The sequence below is a fragment of the Phyllobates terribilis genome, unplaced genomic scaffold, assembly GCF_046119375.1.
Source record: "Phyllobates terribilis strain yellow unplaced genomic scaffold, ASM4611937v1 Scaffold_5__5_contigs__length_657084704, whole genome shotgun sequence".
Taxonomy (NCBI): Eukaryota; Metazoa; Chordata; class Amphibia; order Anura; family Dendrobatidae; genus Phyllobates; species Phyllobates terribilis.
The window spans coordinates 416,743,587-416,764,952 of record NW_027362765.1 but is presented as its reverse complement, the minus strand read 5'-3'; the positions used below and the strand labels follow the sequence as shown (position 1 = coordinate 416,764,952).

The following is a 21,366-nucleotide window of genomic DNA, read 5'->3' as shown; positions in this document are numbered from 1 at the left end:
AAAGCAACCAGATCTAGCTCCGATTGGTGCTGTTTAATCCCTTAAATGCCGCTGTCAATGACTGACACCGGAATTTAAAGAGAACCTGTCACCAGGTTTGTCCCATAAAAGATAAGACTAGTACCTCTCAGCCCTGATATATAGCATTCTAATATGCTGTATATATGCCTCCAATCCTGCCTACAAGACAAGAAAAAGACCTTTTATAATACTCGCCTAGGGGTCAGTTGGGTCCGATAGAAGTCGCTGTCTTAGTTCAGTGCCTCCCTTCTTCTTGCGATGCTGCCCTCCTCCTGTTCTTCGTGTGGATGACACGTCCTACATAATCCACACAGTTTCCCCGGCTCTTTGACCTTTCCCGGTGCATGTGCACTGTAGTACTTTACTCTGCCCTAGACAGGGCAGATAATTATGCCTGTGCAGGAGAGCGATGCCAGTGAGACTGTGGATAATGTAGCACGTGTCATCCAAACAAAGCACAGAATGCGGACGACATCACAAAATGAAGGTGGCACTGGATAAAGACAGCGACTACCTTAGGACCAAACCACCCCAGGGGGGGAATATTGTAAAAGGTCTTTTTTCTTGTCTTGCAGGCTGGGTTGAGGGCATATATAAAGCATATTAGACTGTTGGATAGCAGGGCTGAGAGGTAGTGGTCTTATCTCATATGGGACAGACAGGTTCCCTTTAAGTGGTGTAAGCTGTTTGGCGTGCTGATTCTGACACCTATCAGTCCCCCAGACACAAGATCTCAGTGTCCGAATTAGTGATTATAGAATTTATAGGCCTGCTAAATGTACTAAATGTAGTATTGCATTGTATAGATCAAGCAATCAAACAAAAAAATATATATTTAAAAAATTAAAAAAACATTCAAGTACAAATCACCCCTCTTATCCTCAATTAAAACTGAATTAAAAAATAAACAAATAATTGACATATCTGTAAAAGTCTACGCTATTAACATATAAAATAATTTAATCTGTACAATAAATGTTGTATGGGGGGGGGATTGTCCGAATAGCTCTTTTTTGGTTGTCACATCTCCACCCCAAAAATAAAAAACGCAGTAAAAAGCAATTAGAACATCATATGTATAGCAACATGATATCAATACAAGTGTCAGCTCATCAAACAAAAACAAAAGATCTCACACAGCTACAACAACATAAAAATATACTAAGGACTGGTCTCAGAAAAGGCCAACACAAACCTACAAATATTTTTGTTCACTAACTTAGAGAGTCATATTGCTTAGAGAGATTTACCACTGCCTTTCTGAACTTTCACTGGTTGTGGTGCTGTAAATTATCTATAACGACCAAGCTGTGTTTCATAAATTATAATCACCAATCTATGTGCCATATATTGTAACTAGCAAGTTTTAGCCCATAGGCTGTAAGCCCCAGGCTGTGTTGTATGGACTGTAACCACTAATCTGTAAGCCATAGAATGTAACCATAAATCTGTGTTTCATAAATTGTAACCACCAAGCTGTAGGCCATAGACTGTAACCACCAAGCTGTGTTTCATAAACCGTAACCACCAAGCTGTGAGCTATAAATTGTAACCAGCAAGCTGTGGGTCATAGACTATAACTAGTGATTGGTAATCTCTATGGGAGAGGTAAAGGGAATCACCCATCCCCATTACATTTTGATGTTAATGGATGTTACATGGGCAGTATACATGTCCTATAATATTACACTAGAGATGGACTATGCACTTAAGGGAAATATTTCCAGAGACTCAGAGACATTTTTTTAAACTCACCAGATTACTAGAGGAAGAGAACACTTATAATCTCCATGTTTGTCTCAAGTCTCTTACTTATTGCAGATGATTGTGTGAATAAATAAGCTAAACCCTAACAACATCAGTGTTAACTCGTTGTATGTGCAGCATCTACATTTGTCTAGAATTCTGCACATGTTCTTATTTTAATTACCTGCTGGGAAAATAAGGAATGTCTTCGCCTTTTCCTCTTCATATCCTTTTGGCTAAATAGAAAAAAATAACTTTATGTATAGTTCATATATGTTTAAACGACTGTATTTTCTTCATAGAAAGTTTGTAACTGTTGCATTCACACAAGGTGAAATCTTTTGTCACTGTTGACCCTGAAGTTGGCTCTACAGGTCCTGATGCTTTGGGTACTTGAAGCAACAAAAGTTTTTATCTCAATCTCAATCTGATGTCCAACCCTATTTTAAAATGTATTACTTTTTTATTGGACTGTGGTTTGGGCAACTATCTGGCAATATCATTATGTTAGTACATAATATTATTTGAGCGACTACATGGTACATTATATCTCTCTCCAATTTTTCCTATGTAATCTCCAAAAACCTGCCAAGTAAGATCCCATGGTAATGAAAAGATAGAGCTGCATATGTGTAACCACCATTCTATTTCTCAAGATAGCCGTGAGTTCCAGCGTTGGGAATAAATGTTCCAGATGACACAATCCCTTTAAAGTAAACCTTTCACTTCCAAAAGCAATATTTACCTCCAGATTTAATAGTAATCTTCAGGTAAATAACATTGAAATCATGTCTAACAGGTTTATTGGAACATCAGCTACATGGAAAAAATGAAGATTTATTCTTCCTGCAGCCGCTTGCTTCTAGTCATAAGAGCAAGGCAGTGGGCTGTTACAGTCACCTCTCACGATACTGTGAATGCTTCTGTAATAACTAACCAGTACTTTGATTAACAGCCTGCTCTGCAGTGTGTGTGTGTGTGTGTGTGTGTGTGTGTGCAGAGCAGGCTGTCAATCAAATAACGAGAAATGAGGGGCTATAGGGAGAACAAAACTGCATTTTCTTTCTGTATTTGCCATTTTGGGAAGCCTGCATACGTCAAAATGTGCTCATAGCTGCAAAATCTATGAGAAGTTATATTGCCACAAAATTGACCTCCTCGGTAAATACATTGTAATCGGCAATCCAACATCAAATAGTAGTTGTACAAGGGCTTACAATTACTAAGTATTCAGGTCCTCTTTATATAACCCTAAAATGTTGTAGCACATTATATATGCATTGTGGTTATTGTCTCTCACCTTGACCTCAATGGTTTTCTCCACAGAGTCCGTTCTGAGATCCTTTCCTATGAGACGAACATCTTCGTTGCAAGCTCCTTCCACGTCTATAGACCCACTGTCAACATGAATCTTTAGTGTCTCTGAAAAGTGAATGTAGAATCCAAAGTAAGGGACATATTATGGAGTATAAAGTAAAATATCTATAATTTCTGTGCTTGAATCAAGAGCCGGAAGATCAAACTTGGATCACAAAATATGGGCTAAAGGAACCTAATACTACCACTAAGGGCTCATTGACATGGTTGTAAGGCGTGGTAATAGGGTCCTCATATAAATGGATTGGGCCTCTACTGTTGCTCCGTATAGAAACCTAAGGCAATATTTTTTATTCATGGACTAGGTTATAAAACAACAACATTTTATGGATTTGAAAAAAAACAAAAAAACAAATTTTCATTGTTAAAAACAAACATCAGTTATACGTAAAAATAATGAATCATTGCAGTACTTAGTTTTACAGCTGAAACATCCCAGGTGAAACTGTGTGAATGCCCCTCACAGACACATCGGGCCTGCTCCTTGTCCTGGGCTGTTATCAGATCTTCAGAGTCAGTCAATGACGCGACAATCTGTTATAACGATAAAGGAAATAAATACACACTTCAGAAATGCACAAAAGATAAAACATGTTTTTATACTGAACAGTTAAAGTTTTTGGTGACCTAAACATCAAATCCTTGAAAAACTTAGCAAGACTATGAGTTGTAGTATCAAATTTACCTTCACTTTGACTCAATTGTCGACACCACAACGATGGAAAGGTTGTCTACTAGACTTTGGAGTGATTTATACAGGATGGTAATATGTCATTTTGTGGCCGTACTGCAAATTTATGACTCTGCTTAATTAGAACTGTAATTCAGTTCTATCCCCTTTTTATTTCCCTCCTTTTATTGGTTTACAAAATATTTTCCTTCTCTTGTCTCCCATCATCCACAGTTATCAGCATTACTCAGGCTTTTTTATGCTGTGCTTTGCAGTGTCCATCAGAGGTAAAATTTGGGTGGAATTCTTGATATATACCTTTGATAGATCCAACAATGCCGCTGTACGCTGTATAGGCATACAGTGTCATGTGTCATACATTGGTCTCATAATATACAGTGTCATGTGTCATATATTGGTCTCATAATATACAGTGTCATGTGTTGTATATTTGTCCCATTGTATACAGTGTCATGTGTCATATATTAGTCCCATTGTATACAGTGTAATGTGTCATATATTGCTTCTCATAGTATACAGTGTCATGTGTCGTACATTAATCCCATTGTATCAAGTGTCATATGTCGAACATTGGTCCCATTTTATACAGTGTCATGTGTTGTACATTGGTCTCATTGTGTGCAGTGTCATGTGTTGTATATTTCTCCTATTGTATACAGTGTCATGTGTCGTACATTGGCCCATTGCATACAGTGTCATGTGTCGTACATTGGTCCCATTGTATAGTGTCATGTGTCGTACATTGGTCCCAATTTATACAGTGTCATGTGTTGTACATTGGCCCATTGCATACAGTGTCATGTGTCGTACATTGGTCCCATTGTATACAGTGTCATGTGTCGTACATTGGTCCCATTGTATACAGTGTCATGTGTCGTACATTGGTCTCATAATATACAGTGTCATGTGTCATACATTGGTCTCATAATATACAGTGTCATGTGTTGTATATTTGTCCCATTGTATACAGTGTCATGTGTCATATATTAGTCCCATTGTATACAGTGTAATGTGTCATATATTGCTTCTCATAGTATACAGTGTCATGTGTCGTACATTAATCCCATTGTATCAAGTGTCATATGTCGAACATTGGTCCCATTTTATACAGTGTCATGTGTTGTACATTGGTCTCATTGTGTGCAGTGTCATGTGTTGTATATTTGTCCTATTGCATACAGTGTCATGTGTCGTACATTGGCCCATTGCATACAGTGTCATGTGTCGTACATTGGTCCCATTGTATACAGTGTCATGTGTCGTACATTGGTCCCATTGTATACAGTGTCATGTGTCGTACATTCGTCCCATTGTATACAGTGACATGTGTCGTACATTGGTCCCATTGTATACAGTGTCATGTGTCGTACATTGGTCCCATTGTATACAGTGTCATGTGTTGTACATTGGCCCATTGCATACAGTGTCATGTGTCGTACATTGGTCCCATTGTATACAGTGTCATGTGTCGTACATTGGTCCCATTGTATACAGTGTCATGTGTCGTACATTCGTCCCATTGTATACAGTGACATGTGTCGCACATTGGTCCCATTGTATACAGTGTCATGTGTCGTACATTGGTCCCATTGTATACAGTGTCATGTGTCGTACATTGGTCCCATTGTATACAGTGTCATGTGTCGTACATTGGTCCCATTGTATACAGTGTCATGTGTCGTACATTGGTCCCATTTTATACAGTGTCATGTGTCGTACATTGGTCCCATTGTATACAGTGTCATGTGTCGTACATTCGTCCCATTGTATACAGTGACATGTGTCGTACATTGTTCCCATTGTATACAATGACATGTGTCGTAGATTGGTCCCATTGTATACAGTGTCATGTGTTGTACAGTGGTTCCATTTTATACAGTGTCATGTGTTGTACATTGGTCCCATTGTGTACAGTGTCATGTGTTGTACTGCACATTGGTCCCATTTTATACAGTTAGAATGAAATGCCAGGAATGGAAATTGTTCTGCGCTCTCTGGAGTCACAACAAACCAGTGATGAGGTAAAAATGTAGGTTTATTGTGTACGCATTTCAGAGTCCACCAACTGCTTCCTCAGGACAACCATGTATGTATGTATGTACAGGTGCATCTCACAAAATTAGAATATCATCAAAAAATTTATTTATTTTAGTTCTTCAATCCAAAAAGTGAAACTCATACATTATATTGAGTCATTACAAATTGAGTGATCTATTTCAAGTGTTTATTTCTGTTAATGTTGATAAGGCTTACAGCTAATGAAAACACAAAAGTCATTATCTCAGTAAATTAGAATACTTTATAACGACAGCTTGAAAAATGTTTTCAAAATCCGAAATGTAACTACTACTGAAATGTATGTTCAGTAAATGCCCTCAATACTTGGTCGGGGCTCCTTTTGCATCAATTACTGCATCAATGCAGCGTGGCATGGAGGCGATCAGCCTGTGGCACTGCTGAGGTGTTATGGAAGCCCAGGTGGCTTTGATAGCAGCCTTCAGCTCGTCTGCATTGTTGGGTCTGGTGTCTCTCATCTTCCTCTTGACAATACCCCATAGATTAAGGTCAGGCGAGTTTGCTGCCAATCAAGCACAGTGATACTGTTGTGTGTAAACCAGGTATTGGTACTTTTGGCAGTGTGGACAGGGGCCAAGTCCTGCTGGAGAATGACATTTCCATCTCCAAAAAGCTTGTCTGCAGAGAGAAGCATTAAGTGCTCTAAAATTTCCTGGTAGACGGCTGCGCTGACTTTGGTCTTGATAAAACACAGTGGACCTACACCAGCAGATGACATGGCTCCCCAAACCATCACTGATTGTGGAAACTTCACACTAGACCTCAAGCAGCTTGGCTTGGGTGCCTCTCCACTCTTCCTCCAGACTCTGGGACCTTCATTTCCAAATGAAAATTGGAACTCTGGGACCTTGTGGAGTGTGTCAATGACTGCCTTCTGTCAAGTCAGCAGTCTTCCCCATGATTGTGGAGCCTACTGAAACAGACTAAAGGGCCTTTTAAAAAGCTTAGGAAGCCTTTGCAGGTGTTTTTTGTTAATTATTTTACCTTACTGAGATAATGACTTTTGTGTTTTCATTGGCTGTAAGCCATAATCATGAACATTAACAGAAATAAACACTAGAAATAGATCACTCTGTTTGTAATGACTGTATATAATATATGAGTTTCACTGCATTGAAGAACTGAAATAAATTAACTTTTTGATGATATTCTAATTTTGTGAGATGCACCTATATGTATGGTTGTCCTGAGGAAGGAGTCGTGGACTCTGAAATGCGTAGACAGTAAACCTACATTTTTACCTCATCACTGGTTTGTCGTGACTCCAGAGAGAGCAGAACAACTTCCATTCCCGGCATTTCATTCTATCATATTCCAAGGAAGCTGCAGCAGCTGGCTTCCAAGCATTTTAGGTGTTGTGTCTCACACGAACCTACTAGGTGATTGAATCGATATATTCTTTTATCAATTATATTACGTGAATAAGACCCTATTGCACTCTTGCATTTTTTATAGTCCATTATATACAGTGTCATGTGTCCCATTATGATTTTCAAATCACTTTATTGGGTTTTTTACATAACAAATGCATTAATGTATTATAAAATGAACAAACAATTTGTAAGAGAAAGGGGAGGGGTAGAAGTAGGAAAAGGAGTGGATTGTGGTAATGGTTTGAACATTTATTAATAGGGGAACGGGAGGGGGGAAGAATGAGTAAAAAAGGGAAGGGAATGGTTAGGGAGTAGGGAATTGACATGAACGGTACTTTTTCCTTTCTTTAAACGTTTTGAAACTGTATTATATGACATTGCTGTAACCATTTGGCTGTGTGCCCACGATGCGTTTTTAATGCGTTTCTGCAAATTTTTTCCATTTGGATGTGATAAGAATTTTTGTTGCTAATAAGATATATACAGTAATGGGTCTACTTTTTAGGATAGTTCATCACTGTCCAAAGATAGAAAAGCAAGTTGGGTGGATAGGGTAAATGTATGTTCTGTTATTTTCTGAACGAGTTCATGTACTTCTTTCCATAATTTTTTTCTTTTTGGACAATTCCAGAAAATGTGTAACGTATCACTTGTTTGGTCACTATTCCTCCAACACTTTTTCAGATAGTTACGTGATATTTTGTTTAGTTTTACTGGAGAGAAGTAGAATCTGGCCAATATTTTATAATGGGTTTCTTGGAAGGAGCACAAGTTCCATTTCAGGGCTTGAGTTGAGACCATTTTTCAATGGAATATGAAATATTCAGGTCTTTTTCACATTTAAGTATATTTGTTTTTTAAAATGTTTATGTAGTAATTGAACTATTGATAGATTGATCTAGTACTCTATATGTTTTTAATTTTGGTATTATTTAGAAGAATTGAGATTGTTCTGGGGAAAGTAAGGGGGAATGTTAGTTTTGTATTTATGTATTCCTCTATTTTTTTATATAGATATGAATCGGGGATGCTTGCTGAAGTCACTTTTAAGACATACTGATAGGGAATGTAGATTGTGAGCCCCAATGGGGATAGTGCCAATAATGTCTTTAAATTGTCTGAATTGTAAAGCGCTGCGGAATATGTTGGCGCTATATAAATAAAAAGAATAAAAAAATAAATAATAAGAGAGTTAAAGGTTTGTAATTGTCTACAGTTAAGGTCTTGTAGGATGTCTGATACAGTGGAAAAAAATAAGTATTTGATACACTGCCGATTTTGCTAGTTTTCCCACCTACAAAAAATGGAGAAATTGGTAATTTTTATCATAGGTACACTTTAACTGTGCTAGACAGAATGTAAAAAAAAATCCAGAAAATCACATTGTATAATTTTTAAATAATTAAATTACATTTTATTGCATGAAATAAGTATTTGATCACCTACCAACCAGCAAGAATTCGGCTCTCACAGACCTGTTAGTTTTTATTTAAGAAGCCCTCCTACTCTGCACTCATTATCTATATTAATTGCACCTGTTTGAACTCGTGACCTGTATAAAAGACACCTGTCCACACACTCAATCACACTCCAACCTTTCCACCATGGCCAAGACCAAAGAGCTGTCTGGACACCAGGGACAAAATTGTAGACCTGCACAAGGCTGGGATGGGCTTCAGGACAATAGGCAAGCAGCTTGGTGAGAAGGCAACAACTGTTGGTGCAGTTAGAGAGAAAATGGAGGAAACACAAGATGACTTCCTCAGTCTGGGGCTCAATGTAACATTTCTCCTTGTGGGGTAAGGATGATTCTGAGAAAGGTCTGGAATCAGCCCAGAACTACACGAGAGGAACTGGTCAATGACCTGAAGAAAGCTGAGACCGCAGTCTCAAACATTACCATTAGTAACACACTACGCCGTCATGGATTAAAATCTTGCAGGGTGCACAATGTCCCCTACTCACGCCAGCACATATACAGGCCTGTCTGAAGTTCGCCATTGACCATCTGGCATGGCAGAAGGTCATGTGGTCAGATGAGGCCAAAATAGAACTTTTTGGTATCAATTCCACTCGCCATGTTTGGGTGGAAGAAGAAGGATGAGTACAACCCCAAGAACACCGTCCGAACCGTGAAGCATGGTGGGGGAAGCATCATACTTTTGGTGTACTTTTATGCAAAATGGATAGGACGACTGCACTGTATTGAGGGGAGGATGGATGGGGTCATATATCGCCAACAACCGCCTACCCTTAGTAAGAGCATTGAAGATGGGTCGTGGGTGGCTAGGTCTTCCAGCTTGACAATGACCCAAAATATACAGCCAGGGCAACTAAGTAGTGGCTCCAAAAGAAGCATTTCAAGGTCCTGGAGTGTCCTAGCCAGTCTCCAGACCTGAACTCAATAGAAAATCTTTGGAGGGAGCTAAAACTCAATGTTGCCAAGTGACAGCCCCGAAACCTGAAAGATCTGGAGAAGATCTGTATGGAGGAGTGGGCCATGTTGTAAAGGAATAATTTGACAAATAATGGCAATGTGATTTCTTACTATAGAAATAAAACAAGGCTAATGTTAGCATCAGGCAAACCAGAGCTGATGCCAGGGCCACTTGCACTTGGAGAGCTTGAGGTGAGCTGGGTAAACATGTTCTTTGCTTGTCAAGTTGAGGGTTCAGCTAAAAAGTTCTCCCCTGGGAATCTGTCAACCAATGAGAGAGAAAACTTTTTTTTAACATTAAAAACGTGCATAATATTTCTTACCAGAATGCATTTCTTCTCATAGCTGAAGACCAAGGCTTGTATTGTAAATTTTTCTCCTTGTACCACAGAGGAGGGGACAATCAGGTCATTGAAGTATGGCTGGAATGTGGTGAGGTCAACATCGGTGACACTGTCTAAACCATTCTTGCTCAAGCAGAAGGCATCGGTTACCCATCTAGTGATACTGTGTGGAGTTGTTCTATTCAGTTCAACATGTCCATCTGAGCTGTAAGACAAGACGAATGCTGTAATGAATGTTTTTTTTAGATATAGGTTAAAAAATTCAAGAAAAAAAAGAACAAAAATAAGCAAGATAATCTAAGAAAATTTGATAAAATATGCAAAAAATAAAAGGCAATAAAGATGCGCTAAATTACACTAGCTCGTATCCTAGGTATCTGTAACTGCCTATCCACGGAGGTTGGCACTCTACTGATGAGCGAGATTGGCGCCCCCACTCCTTGGCGGCTGTCTCTATAATTGCCCTATATGCCCCCTATCATAGATAATAATGTGTGAATGGGCACATGCACTAGTATTCCCAATAGTAGTACAATGATATACCAAATAAAACTCTCTCTAATTGGGCAAAGACAGGGACAAATAATATATGGTAAATAATAAATAATAATTATCAGAGCATATTCATGATGATAGCCTAGATATAGCCTTGATGCGTTTCCCCAACAGGTTCATCAGGAGGCCGATGGCCTGTCTTTAAAATCAAGACAGCATGCCCAGCATGGCTTACAAATACTGATGTATAATGCTGCCCACATACTGAATGTGTGAACGTGGCCTTAATATAATAATGTGCAAGTCTCATATCTGTAGGCATTGATGTAATAAAGCAGTAGCATACTCACCCTACAGGAACTAACTCAAACAGCCAGGTGTCTGGAAAGAAACTTCTTGTAAAAGGTTTCGCGATCGCTTTGGCAGCATCTAGGAAAGGCAAGTGTTCCATTAAAAATAAATGTAGTCAAGTCATTTGCCTCCTAAAACCCCAGTGGCCAATTTTCCGTTTTATGCTTTAGTTTTTTTTTTCCTTTTCTTTCCAGAGCTATAATGTTTTTACTTTACTGTCGACATGGCCATATGAGAGTTTGTTTCCTGCAGCATGAGTTACAATTTTGAATGGTATCATTAATTTACTGTAAAATGTACTTAAAAAGAAAAACAAGAATTTTAAGCTGGATGAAATGATAAAAAAATGAAATTCCCTCATGTTTTCCGATGTTTATTGTGCAGTAAAAATTACCTGGAAACATGATTTGTCACTTTGTTTGCAGTATCACCAAACTTACATAGTTTTTTTTTTTTTTTTTTACTGAAATGGTGAAAAAATATTCAGAAATGTAAAAAAACAAACAAAAAAAAAGCTGGCTTGTGTTGCTATTTTTTGATAGACGTAACTTGTTTTCTTTTTTCTGGAGCTGTGTGATGGCTTGTTTTTTATGTAGCAAGTTGATGTTTTTATTTGGAATCATGGTGGGTACATAAGACATTTTAATTGCATTGTATCAAGTTCTTAGGGAGGTATGCTGACCAAAAAAACGCAATTCTGACGTTTATTTTCTTTTTTTCTTTTTACGGTGTTTATTGCATGGGTTAATACATTTTATCTTTTGCTAGATCGGATATTTTGAAGGATGCGACAATACCAAATATACTTTTTTTATTTCTATATTTTTAAGGAAAAAAGGGGCAATTTAAATATATATTTTTTCAATATTTTTAATTTTCTTTGTTTACTTTTTTATTCCTTTTAAAGGAACTTCATCCTGCACAAAATAAAGGTGGCACCTATGGGAGCTTGCAGCAGGCAAGCTCTGCTCCTGCTCAGCTCCTGAGCTTGTTCCACCCATCTGCACCCTGATGCACATGTACACCAGGGGTCAATTACTATCAGATTTTATACTTTTATGCACATTATCATAATAATTTATAATATATATGTGTGTTCTTTAATCACTAATTAAAAGTAAATTGTTAAAAAAAAACAGCTGTCATGTTTGGCTCTGTCCTGTAGATGGGAGGTGTGTTTTGGGAGTAAAAACAGAATTGATTCCTAGCTACATTGAGTCAGCAGTTAGTGAAGTGAAGGCAGTCACAAGGATTGTGACCAACTAGGCCACATATAGAGGAGTGTGTGAAAAGAAGAAGCAGAAAAAAAATTAAAATTCTGTAATTAGATCCAGTGGCATTGTAAGATAGCCAAAGCAACCTGGACCCTGTGTGGTGAGTGGAAAAGATGCAGAAAGAGAACTCAGCTTCAGTGAGTACAGCCTGGAGCCAGAAATAGAGCTGTGGGCTGTGGGCCCAAGGCAGCTAGTGGAGGAGTGGGCTGAAGAAGCAACTTGTAGGCCAGACCTGAGAGGCATAGTGAATAAATAATGGACTTGCCAAGCCAAATCAAGGGCAGTGGTGTACTGCTAATACTGTCAGACCATGACGCTGCTAAAGGGCTTATGAGTTGGGGGGACCCAGTATCAACACCAGATCCGGGTCCCCCCACTCCCACACGACATCATACTTTCAACTATATCGGCATCCTGGATGCAGAGGCAGTTGAAAGTAATGATGGAAGAGGGAGCTATCCACTCCCTCCTCCATCACTCTCCATGTGTCCAACATTCCAGCATAGCAGGTGCAATAAAGTGCTGCGGTGAGATGCGCAGAGCTTCAGACTACGCATTGCAGCGCTCGGAGTAGCAGAGGAACAGGAACAGGCGAGTATTTCTTTAAAAAAAAAAAAATCAGTGACTACTTTGTGAGGGCCATTCTACTATTTGAAGGGATACGTGGGGCTATTATACCATGTAGGGGACCATTACACCATTTGAAGGGCTATTTATGGGGGCATCATATTGTGTGGAGGGTTTTGTTGGGCCATCATGCTGTGTTGGGGTCACTGTGGGGGTATCATATTCTGCAGGGGGGGTACTGTAGGGTCATCATACTGTGCGTGTGGAGGTACAGCGGAGGAATTCACTGTGGGGGGCATCTTACTGTGTTTGAGGGGCACTTTTGTTGGCATCAGGGGTATCTTAGTACATGGGAACACTATGTGTCTTCAATAGGGGAAAAGTACTTTGTAAGGGCTGCAAAGGTGTGAGAAATGCTCTTATTTGAACCCGCTGAATATTAAGTTTCTTTTCTTGGGGTGAAGAAGGGCAACTAGAACTTCTGCTATGGGGCCCCATGATTTCCATGTACGCCTCTTTGCAAGGGAATTCCTGGAGAGCGCTGTGGTAGGGAAGTTCAGACAAAAGAAAGGGAGTACTAAAATCGGGCAAATTGTATCTCTGAAATTTTGTTGCTTACAAATGCAGTGCCGCCACGTGTAACCAAAATATTTATGTCTCTGTGAAAACAGATAAAGTTATGAATACTAAGTTTTGTGTCTGCTATCTCTTGGACATATGGTATACTGGTTTCATCAGTTTAGATTTTATTTTTATAAAATGGATTGTCTGTTTCTTTGTGAACATTGGGAGATCCTGCACGATTTGAAGGTATGAAGCCTGAATGGAAAACATTTCAATGCACTAACTACAGCCACACACTCAAAGGAACCCGTTCTACTGGTGCCTGGGGTCACAGCACTAAACCTTGACCCGTACGACCCTTACATAAGGATTCTGAATTATGGAAGTACCTTTAGTTTTCTTCTTTGTTACAGACATTCGGGGAGTCAAGTCTTTTGAGCCAGTGTTGGTAAAAACAAGTAAGAAGTTTTCCTAAAAAAGAAAGAAAAATATTGACTTGGTCACATTAACTTACCGTACTTTATATTTAGCCAATCATAAAGAGGTACTTTTTTATTTTTATTTGATGGTTTTATTCTTTCACCCTCTCCATTCATGTGACCGTTGATAGAAGAACCTGTATTAGGTAATTGTGACGTTGTTACTGAAGAACTGGCAATAGACACTCCATAACCAGAAGAATTAGCTATTACTAATGTAAATTAAATTCTGTTGAACCTGAAATTATTGAAGGAGCAAAGCCTTCTCAAGTTTACTGTCTAATATCGTCATCTCTTGTCGATCAGCATTGAGCAGCTGTCTCCTAAACTACCTGATATTTGGTTCATATTGAATACAGGACATATACGTAACTAAAGAAACACTGACTTAGCCTTTCATCTTCTCAATTCTGCACAGGTTTCTACAGGGGATTTTCAACCCATTAAAAAATAAATATTGATACAAAAATTGAGAATTTTCTTATAGAAAAGAATACTAAAAATGTTTGTTTTTTGTTTTTTTAGTTACAAAAATGTTTTCCATTGATTCTACCTCTTCATAAGAACCCAATCATGCATAGGGTACTACTGTGGAAAGTCAACCCAGTAAATTTTTCCAATAAAATTCTGATTTCCACAAAAAATGTTTATGAAGCAGAAATCTAAAGAAAATAGATTCACATAAACCCATCATTATTTTTAGAACATTTTGCCCTTCGTGCCCATTTCAGTGCAGGGGCCCAATTTTGAGCAGAGTCGTACTTATGAAATTCACTCGAGATGCCGCTTTCCAAAAAACTAATTTCACTAATGATGAGGAGTATGCTGAGATATCCCAAAAATTAGATTCATGATAGACATACAATTTTGTTTTGAAAATGTATTTAGCATTCTGTGACCAGGGTCTTAATCCTGTGCAGTGTCTTACCAGGTGAATTTTCACCAGATGCTACACCTCAAAAAATTCATTTAACTAAAAATAAGTATGCTGTCCCAAAATTTGGGGTCATGGAAGATAAACAAGTTTCCTGTCATATTCTTCAGTAATCGACGCTTGGGCCTCACCGCCAATACTAATAGAAGATTTCAAAGTGACAGTTATCATCCTTGCAGTAAAAAGCAGTACAATGGTTTGGAATGTAAAATGATAAAATCAGTGTCAGATGATGTTCTGGGTGTCTCTCTCTTTCCTTCAAAAATATATCACTTATGGCTTATTTGTCTCACGTGCCTGGAAGCACACTTTATCTTATTTTTTTTTTAAACTGTAATTTTTATTGAGGTTAATAAACAAGCATCATACAAAGAAAACTTTCACATTGAATTGGTAAAGTAGAATAATACAGAGGTATAAGTGTGAAACATGACAAATATGCAGGACCCTACAGCTTAGTTCCAAGCAGACTGAGAAACAAACAAGTAGTGATCCTAAAGGAGGGCATGGCAATACACCTATAAGGAATGCAATGACAAATATCATATACTTGACTTAGACCATCCTAGCCAACAAAAATTTGAGATAAGACAGGGAACAGATTACGGACTGAAGAAACGGACACACAGGGAAGGTGAAGGGGAAAAAGATACTGAAGGAGTTAGCTATCATGTTCAAGCTCACTTTCGCTGATAGGCAAGCCTTGGTTTCGGTATTCTACTGCAGTAGAAAAATTAGGACTGTGGGAGCTTAAAAACTGCCCTCTTCTTTGTAGTGTGTCAAGAATGAACAAAAATATCAAAGTGCTGCTATGTTACTGCAGTATATCACATGTCAATCAATTCAAAGTCACACTGACTCTGCAGGTTCTGCACCTCCCTGACACTTGAATCTGACTGTTATTAATCGGAGACTGAGGCTACCACTCCCATTTTCTATGTTTTTCAGTGCTGCAGTTCATCAAACTCAGAATTAGGCCTTTTAATTATTTGCAGGCTTTAACACCCTAAATTGACCAATGCTTTCCCTGCCCTTATTTTTTATAGTATCTGTTGTAGTCCCTCCTGATTGGATGCGTTAGACCATGTGATGTGATAGCTGCAAAGTATTATGGGAAAACACATGCGGCTTCACCTGCTGTCATGTTAAGCTGCTCTTTGCTGGCTCTTTTCAGCAATGTGTAACATGACGCTGAGCAGTTCTTTTTCTGTATGAATTGATTTGCAAATTGTTTGAAGTCACCGAGACTTGAGACTTTCATGAAATTCAACTCACAGTTCATCAATGTGATCATCAATATTGACATTTCAGTTTTGTTATGGCAAATGGCCCTTTTTGCTAAAGCAGCTACAAAAAGTCACATGGACATCACTCTTGAATTTCCACCAACTGATGATTAAATTGTCAGTTTGTCACAGACTTATAACAATGCTAATATTGTTTTTCCCGGAAAAGTAACCACTGACCTTGCGGAGACATGCAAGGAAATTGCAGCCCGGAAAAACAGCTACTTATGTGAACTTTGGCCAAGACAGCGATGGATGGTGCACCACTAATGTATCTTGACTTTTGAGTTCACCTCTAATGTCTTTGAAAGTTGTTCTGGGCTTTGTAATATCCTCCTCTTCAATTTGTCAAAAATGTTCCTCTTGCGTCTACAGTACAGACCAAAAGTTTGGACACACCTTCTCATTTAAAGATTTTTCTGTATTTTCATGACTATGAAAATTGTACATTCACACTGAAGGCATCAAAACTATGAATTAACACATGGGAATTATATACTTAACAAAAAAGTGTGAAACAACTGAAAATATGTCTTATATTCTAGGTTATTCAAAGTAGCCACCTTTTGCTTTGATGACTGCTTTTCACACTCTTGGCATTCTCTTGATGAGCTTCAAGAGGTAGTCACCGGAAATAGTTTTCACTTCACAGGTGTGCCATGTCAGGTTTAATAAGTGGGATTTCTTGCCTTATAAATGAGGTTGGGACCATCAGTTGTGTTGTGCAGAAGTCAGGTGCATACACAGCTGATAGTCCTACTGAATAGACTGTTCGAATTTGTATTATGGCAAGAAAAAAGCAGCTAAGTAAAGAAAAACGAGTGGCCATCATTACTTTAAGAAATGAAGGTCAGTCAGTGCGAAAAATTGGGAAAACTTTGAAAGTGTCCCCAAGTGCAGTTGCAAAAACCATAAAGAGCTACAGAGAAACTGGCTCACGTGAGGACTGCCCCATGAAAGTAAGACCAAGAGTCACCTCTGCTTCTGAGGATAAGTTTATCGGAGTCACCAGCCTCAGAAATCGCAGGTTAACAGAAGCTCAGATTAGAGACCAGGTCAATGCCACACAGAGTTCTAGCAGCAGACACATCTCTTCAACAACTGTTAAGAGGAGACTTTGTGCAGCAGGCCTTCATGGTAAAATAGCTGCTAGGAAACCACTGCTAAGGACAGGCAACAAGCAGAAGAGACTTGTTTGGGCTAAAAAACACAAGGAATGGACATAAGACCCGTGGAAATCTGTGCTTTGGTCTGATGAGTCCAAATTTGAGATCTTTGGTTCCAACCACCGTGTCTTTGTGCGACGCAGAAAAGGTGAACGGATGGACTCTACATGCCTGGTTTCCACTGTGAAGCATGGAGGAGGAGGTGTGATGGTGTGGGGGTGCTTTGCTGGTGACACTGTTGGGGATTTATTCAAAATTGAAGGCATACTGAACCAGCATGGCTACCACAGAATCTTGCAGCGGCATGCTCTTCCATCCGGTTTGCGTTTAGTTGGACCATCATTTATTTTTCAACAGGACAATGACCCCAAACACACCTCCAGGCTGTGTAAGGGCTATTTGACCAAGGAATAGAGTGATGGGGTGCTAAGCCAGATGACCTGGCCTCCACAGTCACCAGACCTGAACCCAATCGAGATGGTTTGGGGTGAGCTGGACTGCAGAGTGAAGGCAAAAGGCCAACAAGTGCTAAGCATCTCTGGGAACTCCTTCAAGATTGTTGGAAGACCATTTCCGGTGACTATCTCTTGAAGCTCATCAAGAGAATGCCAAGAGTGTGCAAAGCAGTCATCAAAGCAAAAGGTGGCTACTTTGAAGAACCTAGAATATAAGACATATTTTCAGTTGTTTCACACTTTTTTGTTAAGTATATAATTCCACATGTGTTAATTCATAGTTTTGATGCTTTCAGTGTGAATGTACAATTTTCATAGTCATGAAAATACAGAAAAATCTTTAAATGAGAAGGTGTGTCCAAACTTTTGGTCTGTACTGTACATCCAGGGAGGTTGGCTACAGTCCTAAAGAACTTAAACTTCTGAATAATATGGCAAACTCTAGTAATAGGAACATCAAGGTGTTTGGAGATGGTCTTATAGCATTTACCTTTAACATGTTCGTCTACAATTTTCTTTCTAATCTTCTAAGACAACTCTCTCCTTAGCTTTCATTTGGACTATGTTTCACGTCATGATTCCAAACAGCACAGAGGCTACTTTTCACCCTTTAAATAGGCAAACTGATTGATTACAAGTTTAACATGTCCCTATAGTTAAATTATTTTCAATCTTTTCTAGGGGTATCATCATTTTTATCCAGGCCATATTCATTAGTTTTTTGTTATGTTATTTTTTTCCATTTTCCATTGAACCACAATTTGAAAGCAATGTCTGATTTTCATTAGTTGATGCTCAGTAAATTTCCATTGAAAATTATTTTTGTCAGTTTCAAGTTATTTTAGTGACCATTGTAAGTTTTTCTTACTTTAGCAGAAGGTTACCACCAATTTTGTCCATGTGTGTAATAGCTAAATATTAGACGCTGAGTCAGGGACAAGACAAGTGTTATGAATCTGACTCGCCCCCTGGGCCTAGCGTGGACGTGTGTGGGATACCCGGAGCCGGGTCTCTGGGGGTTGTAGAATCCGTGGCGGTGACCCGGTCCCGTGGCTCATGGTGGTCAGGCCGATGGCGGTATTTTGTGAAGGTTTTAGGTTAATTGTCTGACTACGCCACCCATGGATTGCGGTCAGCGCAGACCGCCGCTGCAAGGCAGACCGCTGGGGCTGATGGTGGGTGCAGCTGAGGTAGTGTGACTCCCCACGGGAAGAGTGGAGCCCCAGGGAAGTGTAGTTGATGGTGAGGGTGGTAGTGCACGGGAGTCCCAGCACTAGTAGTGCTGGTGCGCCGATGAAGCAGGAACGACTCAGAGTCTTTGCAGTGCAGTTCAGGGTCTTTACTGGTGATATTAAGGCAGACCCTCCCGGGAGTACTGGCTAACATAAGGGGCCTGGTCAGTCTACGAGCAAACAGGAGTTCCCCTGGCCAGGTGGAGTTGTAGGCCTTCCCGTCTATCTGCACTCTTTCTGGCTACCTTGCTGTAAGCGGGTAGAAGTAGCCCACGTCCCTGAGTATACCGTGTGGTGCTCACCCGTATGGCTGGTGACTTGGGGCCTTCTGTTAGCCTCCGCTCCTGGATGGAGGTGCTGGTCCCTTCCTTGTGACTGAGCCTCCGGGCTTCTATGGCCAGAGGACCTGGAATCCCCTGCCGGCTGGTTTCTGCCACTGGGTGAATATCAGTCCCCACAGCCTCGGACTCCTGTGTCCGGTTATCAGATTCTTCTGCCAGGGCGAGCTATATCTCTGCTTAGCTTCCAGCCCCTGGTCTTCTGCTCCTAGCTCCTACAGAGCTCCTGCTGTTTCATTCCCTGTGTCTGGAGCTGTCTCCAGGCTCTGACTCAACTCACTAATCCCGCCCCAGACCCAGTTTATATGGGCAGATTCCTCCCCTCCCAGGTCTGGGCGGGCGGTGTTGCATGCTTAGGGCTCCTGACCAGAGAAACCTCCCACTTGCTCTCAGACGTAATATTTCTATTACTGTGGCAACCAGACCCCTAGGGTGCCACAAATCCACATATTCAAATAGGCTCTCAAGTAAAGACTTGGCATAGCTAATCTGCATAACAGGTCCTAAGGGCACTGTGATATTCACCTTCTACATGGATCTGATCTTTGCTGCTGAGGACCCCAGGTTGCATCCACGAAGTAGCTGCTGGCCGGTGGAACAACTTGAGGAAATAGGTGTCTGCTAGCTGAGTCAAATAGAGTTAGGGAAAATGACAATAACAGAATTGTATTTGAAAAGTGTAATTAGGGGAATAACCAGGTTCAAATCCAGGGAATCATGAATCATGCAAAGAAGTTAAACAGAAAAATAATAAAAATAGTCCTGGGGTAAAGTCCAAGAAGGCATCACATGGATTAACCCTACACATATGTATACATCCAGGTTGGTAAGTACTAACTGACCTTGGACGTATGGATATGTTCTATTTTTTAATGCGGCACTGTGAATGCAGTCGTGGCGATTGCATTAATTTGCCTGCTGAATCTTGCAGCAGGGCACAGGGAGTCGTCATAATGGGGGAAGTGGTGCCGCCCCACCCGCAACTATGATCGCTGTGACTTTTTTTTGTCCTTGTCTATTTCCTCCCCCACATCCCATTCGCACCACCTCCGTGTGTGCGTCCTTCAACCGCCAAGCCACTGATCAGTTGCACATCACTGACCGGCACCCATGCTCATTTATGGCAAGAGCTTTTTTTTTCCTGTCTTTTTTTTCATCCCCTTTTTGCACCACATCTGTGTGTGCGTACTATAGCCATTAAGCGCTGGACTGTGACGCAGATCATTGATCGGCATCCAGTTCTTGTTTGTTTGTTTGTTTGTAAAAAGAATAAAAATAAATAATTTTGATTGGTTGATATTGTTGATAGGACTAGATTAGGGACAAAAAACATATACTGTAGTAATCGGCATCTACTACATTATTTTTTACTGAATTCAGTTAGGGTTAGTTTCAGATAGCATAGCGTAAAAAAAGAATCACATCCGTGCTATGTCCTACAGCTGTCGAGAGCTGATCACTATCTCACATCATTGATCGGATTCGGGTTGTTGTTTTTGTTTTTTTTGCATCAAAAAACAAAAAAAATACACCATAGTAATCTGTTTCTGCTACAGTACAGTGGCATGTAAAAGTTTGGGCACCCCTTGTCAAAATTACTGTTATTGCGAACTGTTGAGCAAGTTGAAGATGAAATGATCTCTAAAAGGTCTAAATGCCTGAAGTTAAAGATGGCACATTTCCTTTGTATTTTAGGCAATATATACACTGCTCAAAAAAATAAAGGGAACACTCAAATAACACATCCTAGATCTGAATGAATGAAATATTCTCATTGAATACTTTGTTCTGTGCAAAATTGAATGTGCTGACAACAAAATCACACAAAAATCATCAATGGAAATCAAATTTATTAACCAATGGAGGCCTGGATTTGGAGTCACCCCCAAAATTAAAGTGGAGAAACACACTACAGGCTGATCCAACTTTGCTGTAATGTCCTTAAAACAAGTCAAAATGAGGCTCAGTATTGTGTGTGGCCTCCACTTGCCTGTATGACCTCCCTACAACGCCTGGGCATGCTCCTGATGAGGTTGCGGATGGTCTCCTGTGGGATCTCCCAGACCTGGACTAAAGCATCCTCCAACTCCTGGACAGTCTGTGGTGCAACGTGATGTTGGTGCATGGAGCGAGACATGATGTCCCAGATGTGCTCAATCA

At 39.8% G+C, this 21,366-nt stretch overlaps 1 protein-coding gene across 3 annotated transcripts in view; it reads right to left on the bottom strand.

The window, feature by feature from the left end:
• Positions 1-21,366, bottom strand: part of LOC141273397 (alpha-2-macroglobulin-like protein 1) — a 302,764-nt gene that overhangs the window by 59,586 nt on the left and 221,812 nt on the right. For all 3 annotated transcript variants that reach the window (XM_073685165.1, XM_073685166.1, XM_073685167.1), the window contains exons 17-22: positions 13,706-13,787; positions 10,911-10,989; positions 10,045-10,270; positions 3,558-3,678; positions 3,068-3,189; positions 1,952-2,003 (exon numbers count right to left, since the gene is read on the bottom strand). In XM_073685165.1, the coding sequence (XP_073541266.1) occupies positions 1,952-2,003; positions 3,068-3,189; positions 3,558-3,678; positions 10,045-10,270; positions 10,911-10,989; positions 13,706-13,787 (682 nt within the window). The remainder of the gene's footprint in view (positions 1-1,951; positions 2,004-3,067; positions 3,190-3,557; positions 3,679-10,044; positions 10,271-10,910; positions 10,990-13,705; positions 13,788-21,366) is intronic.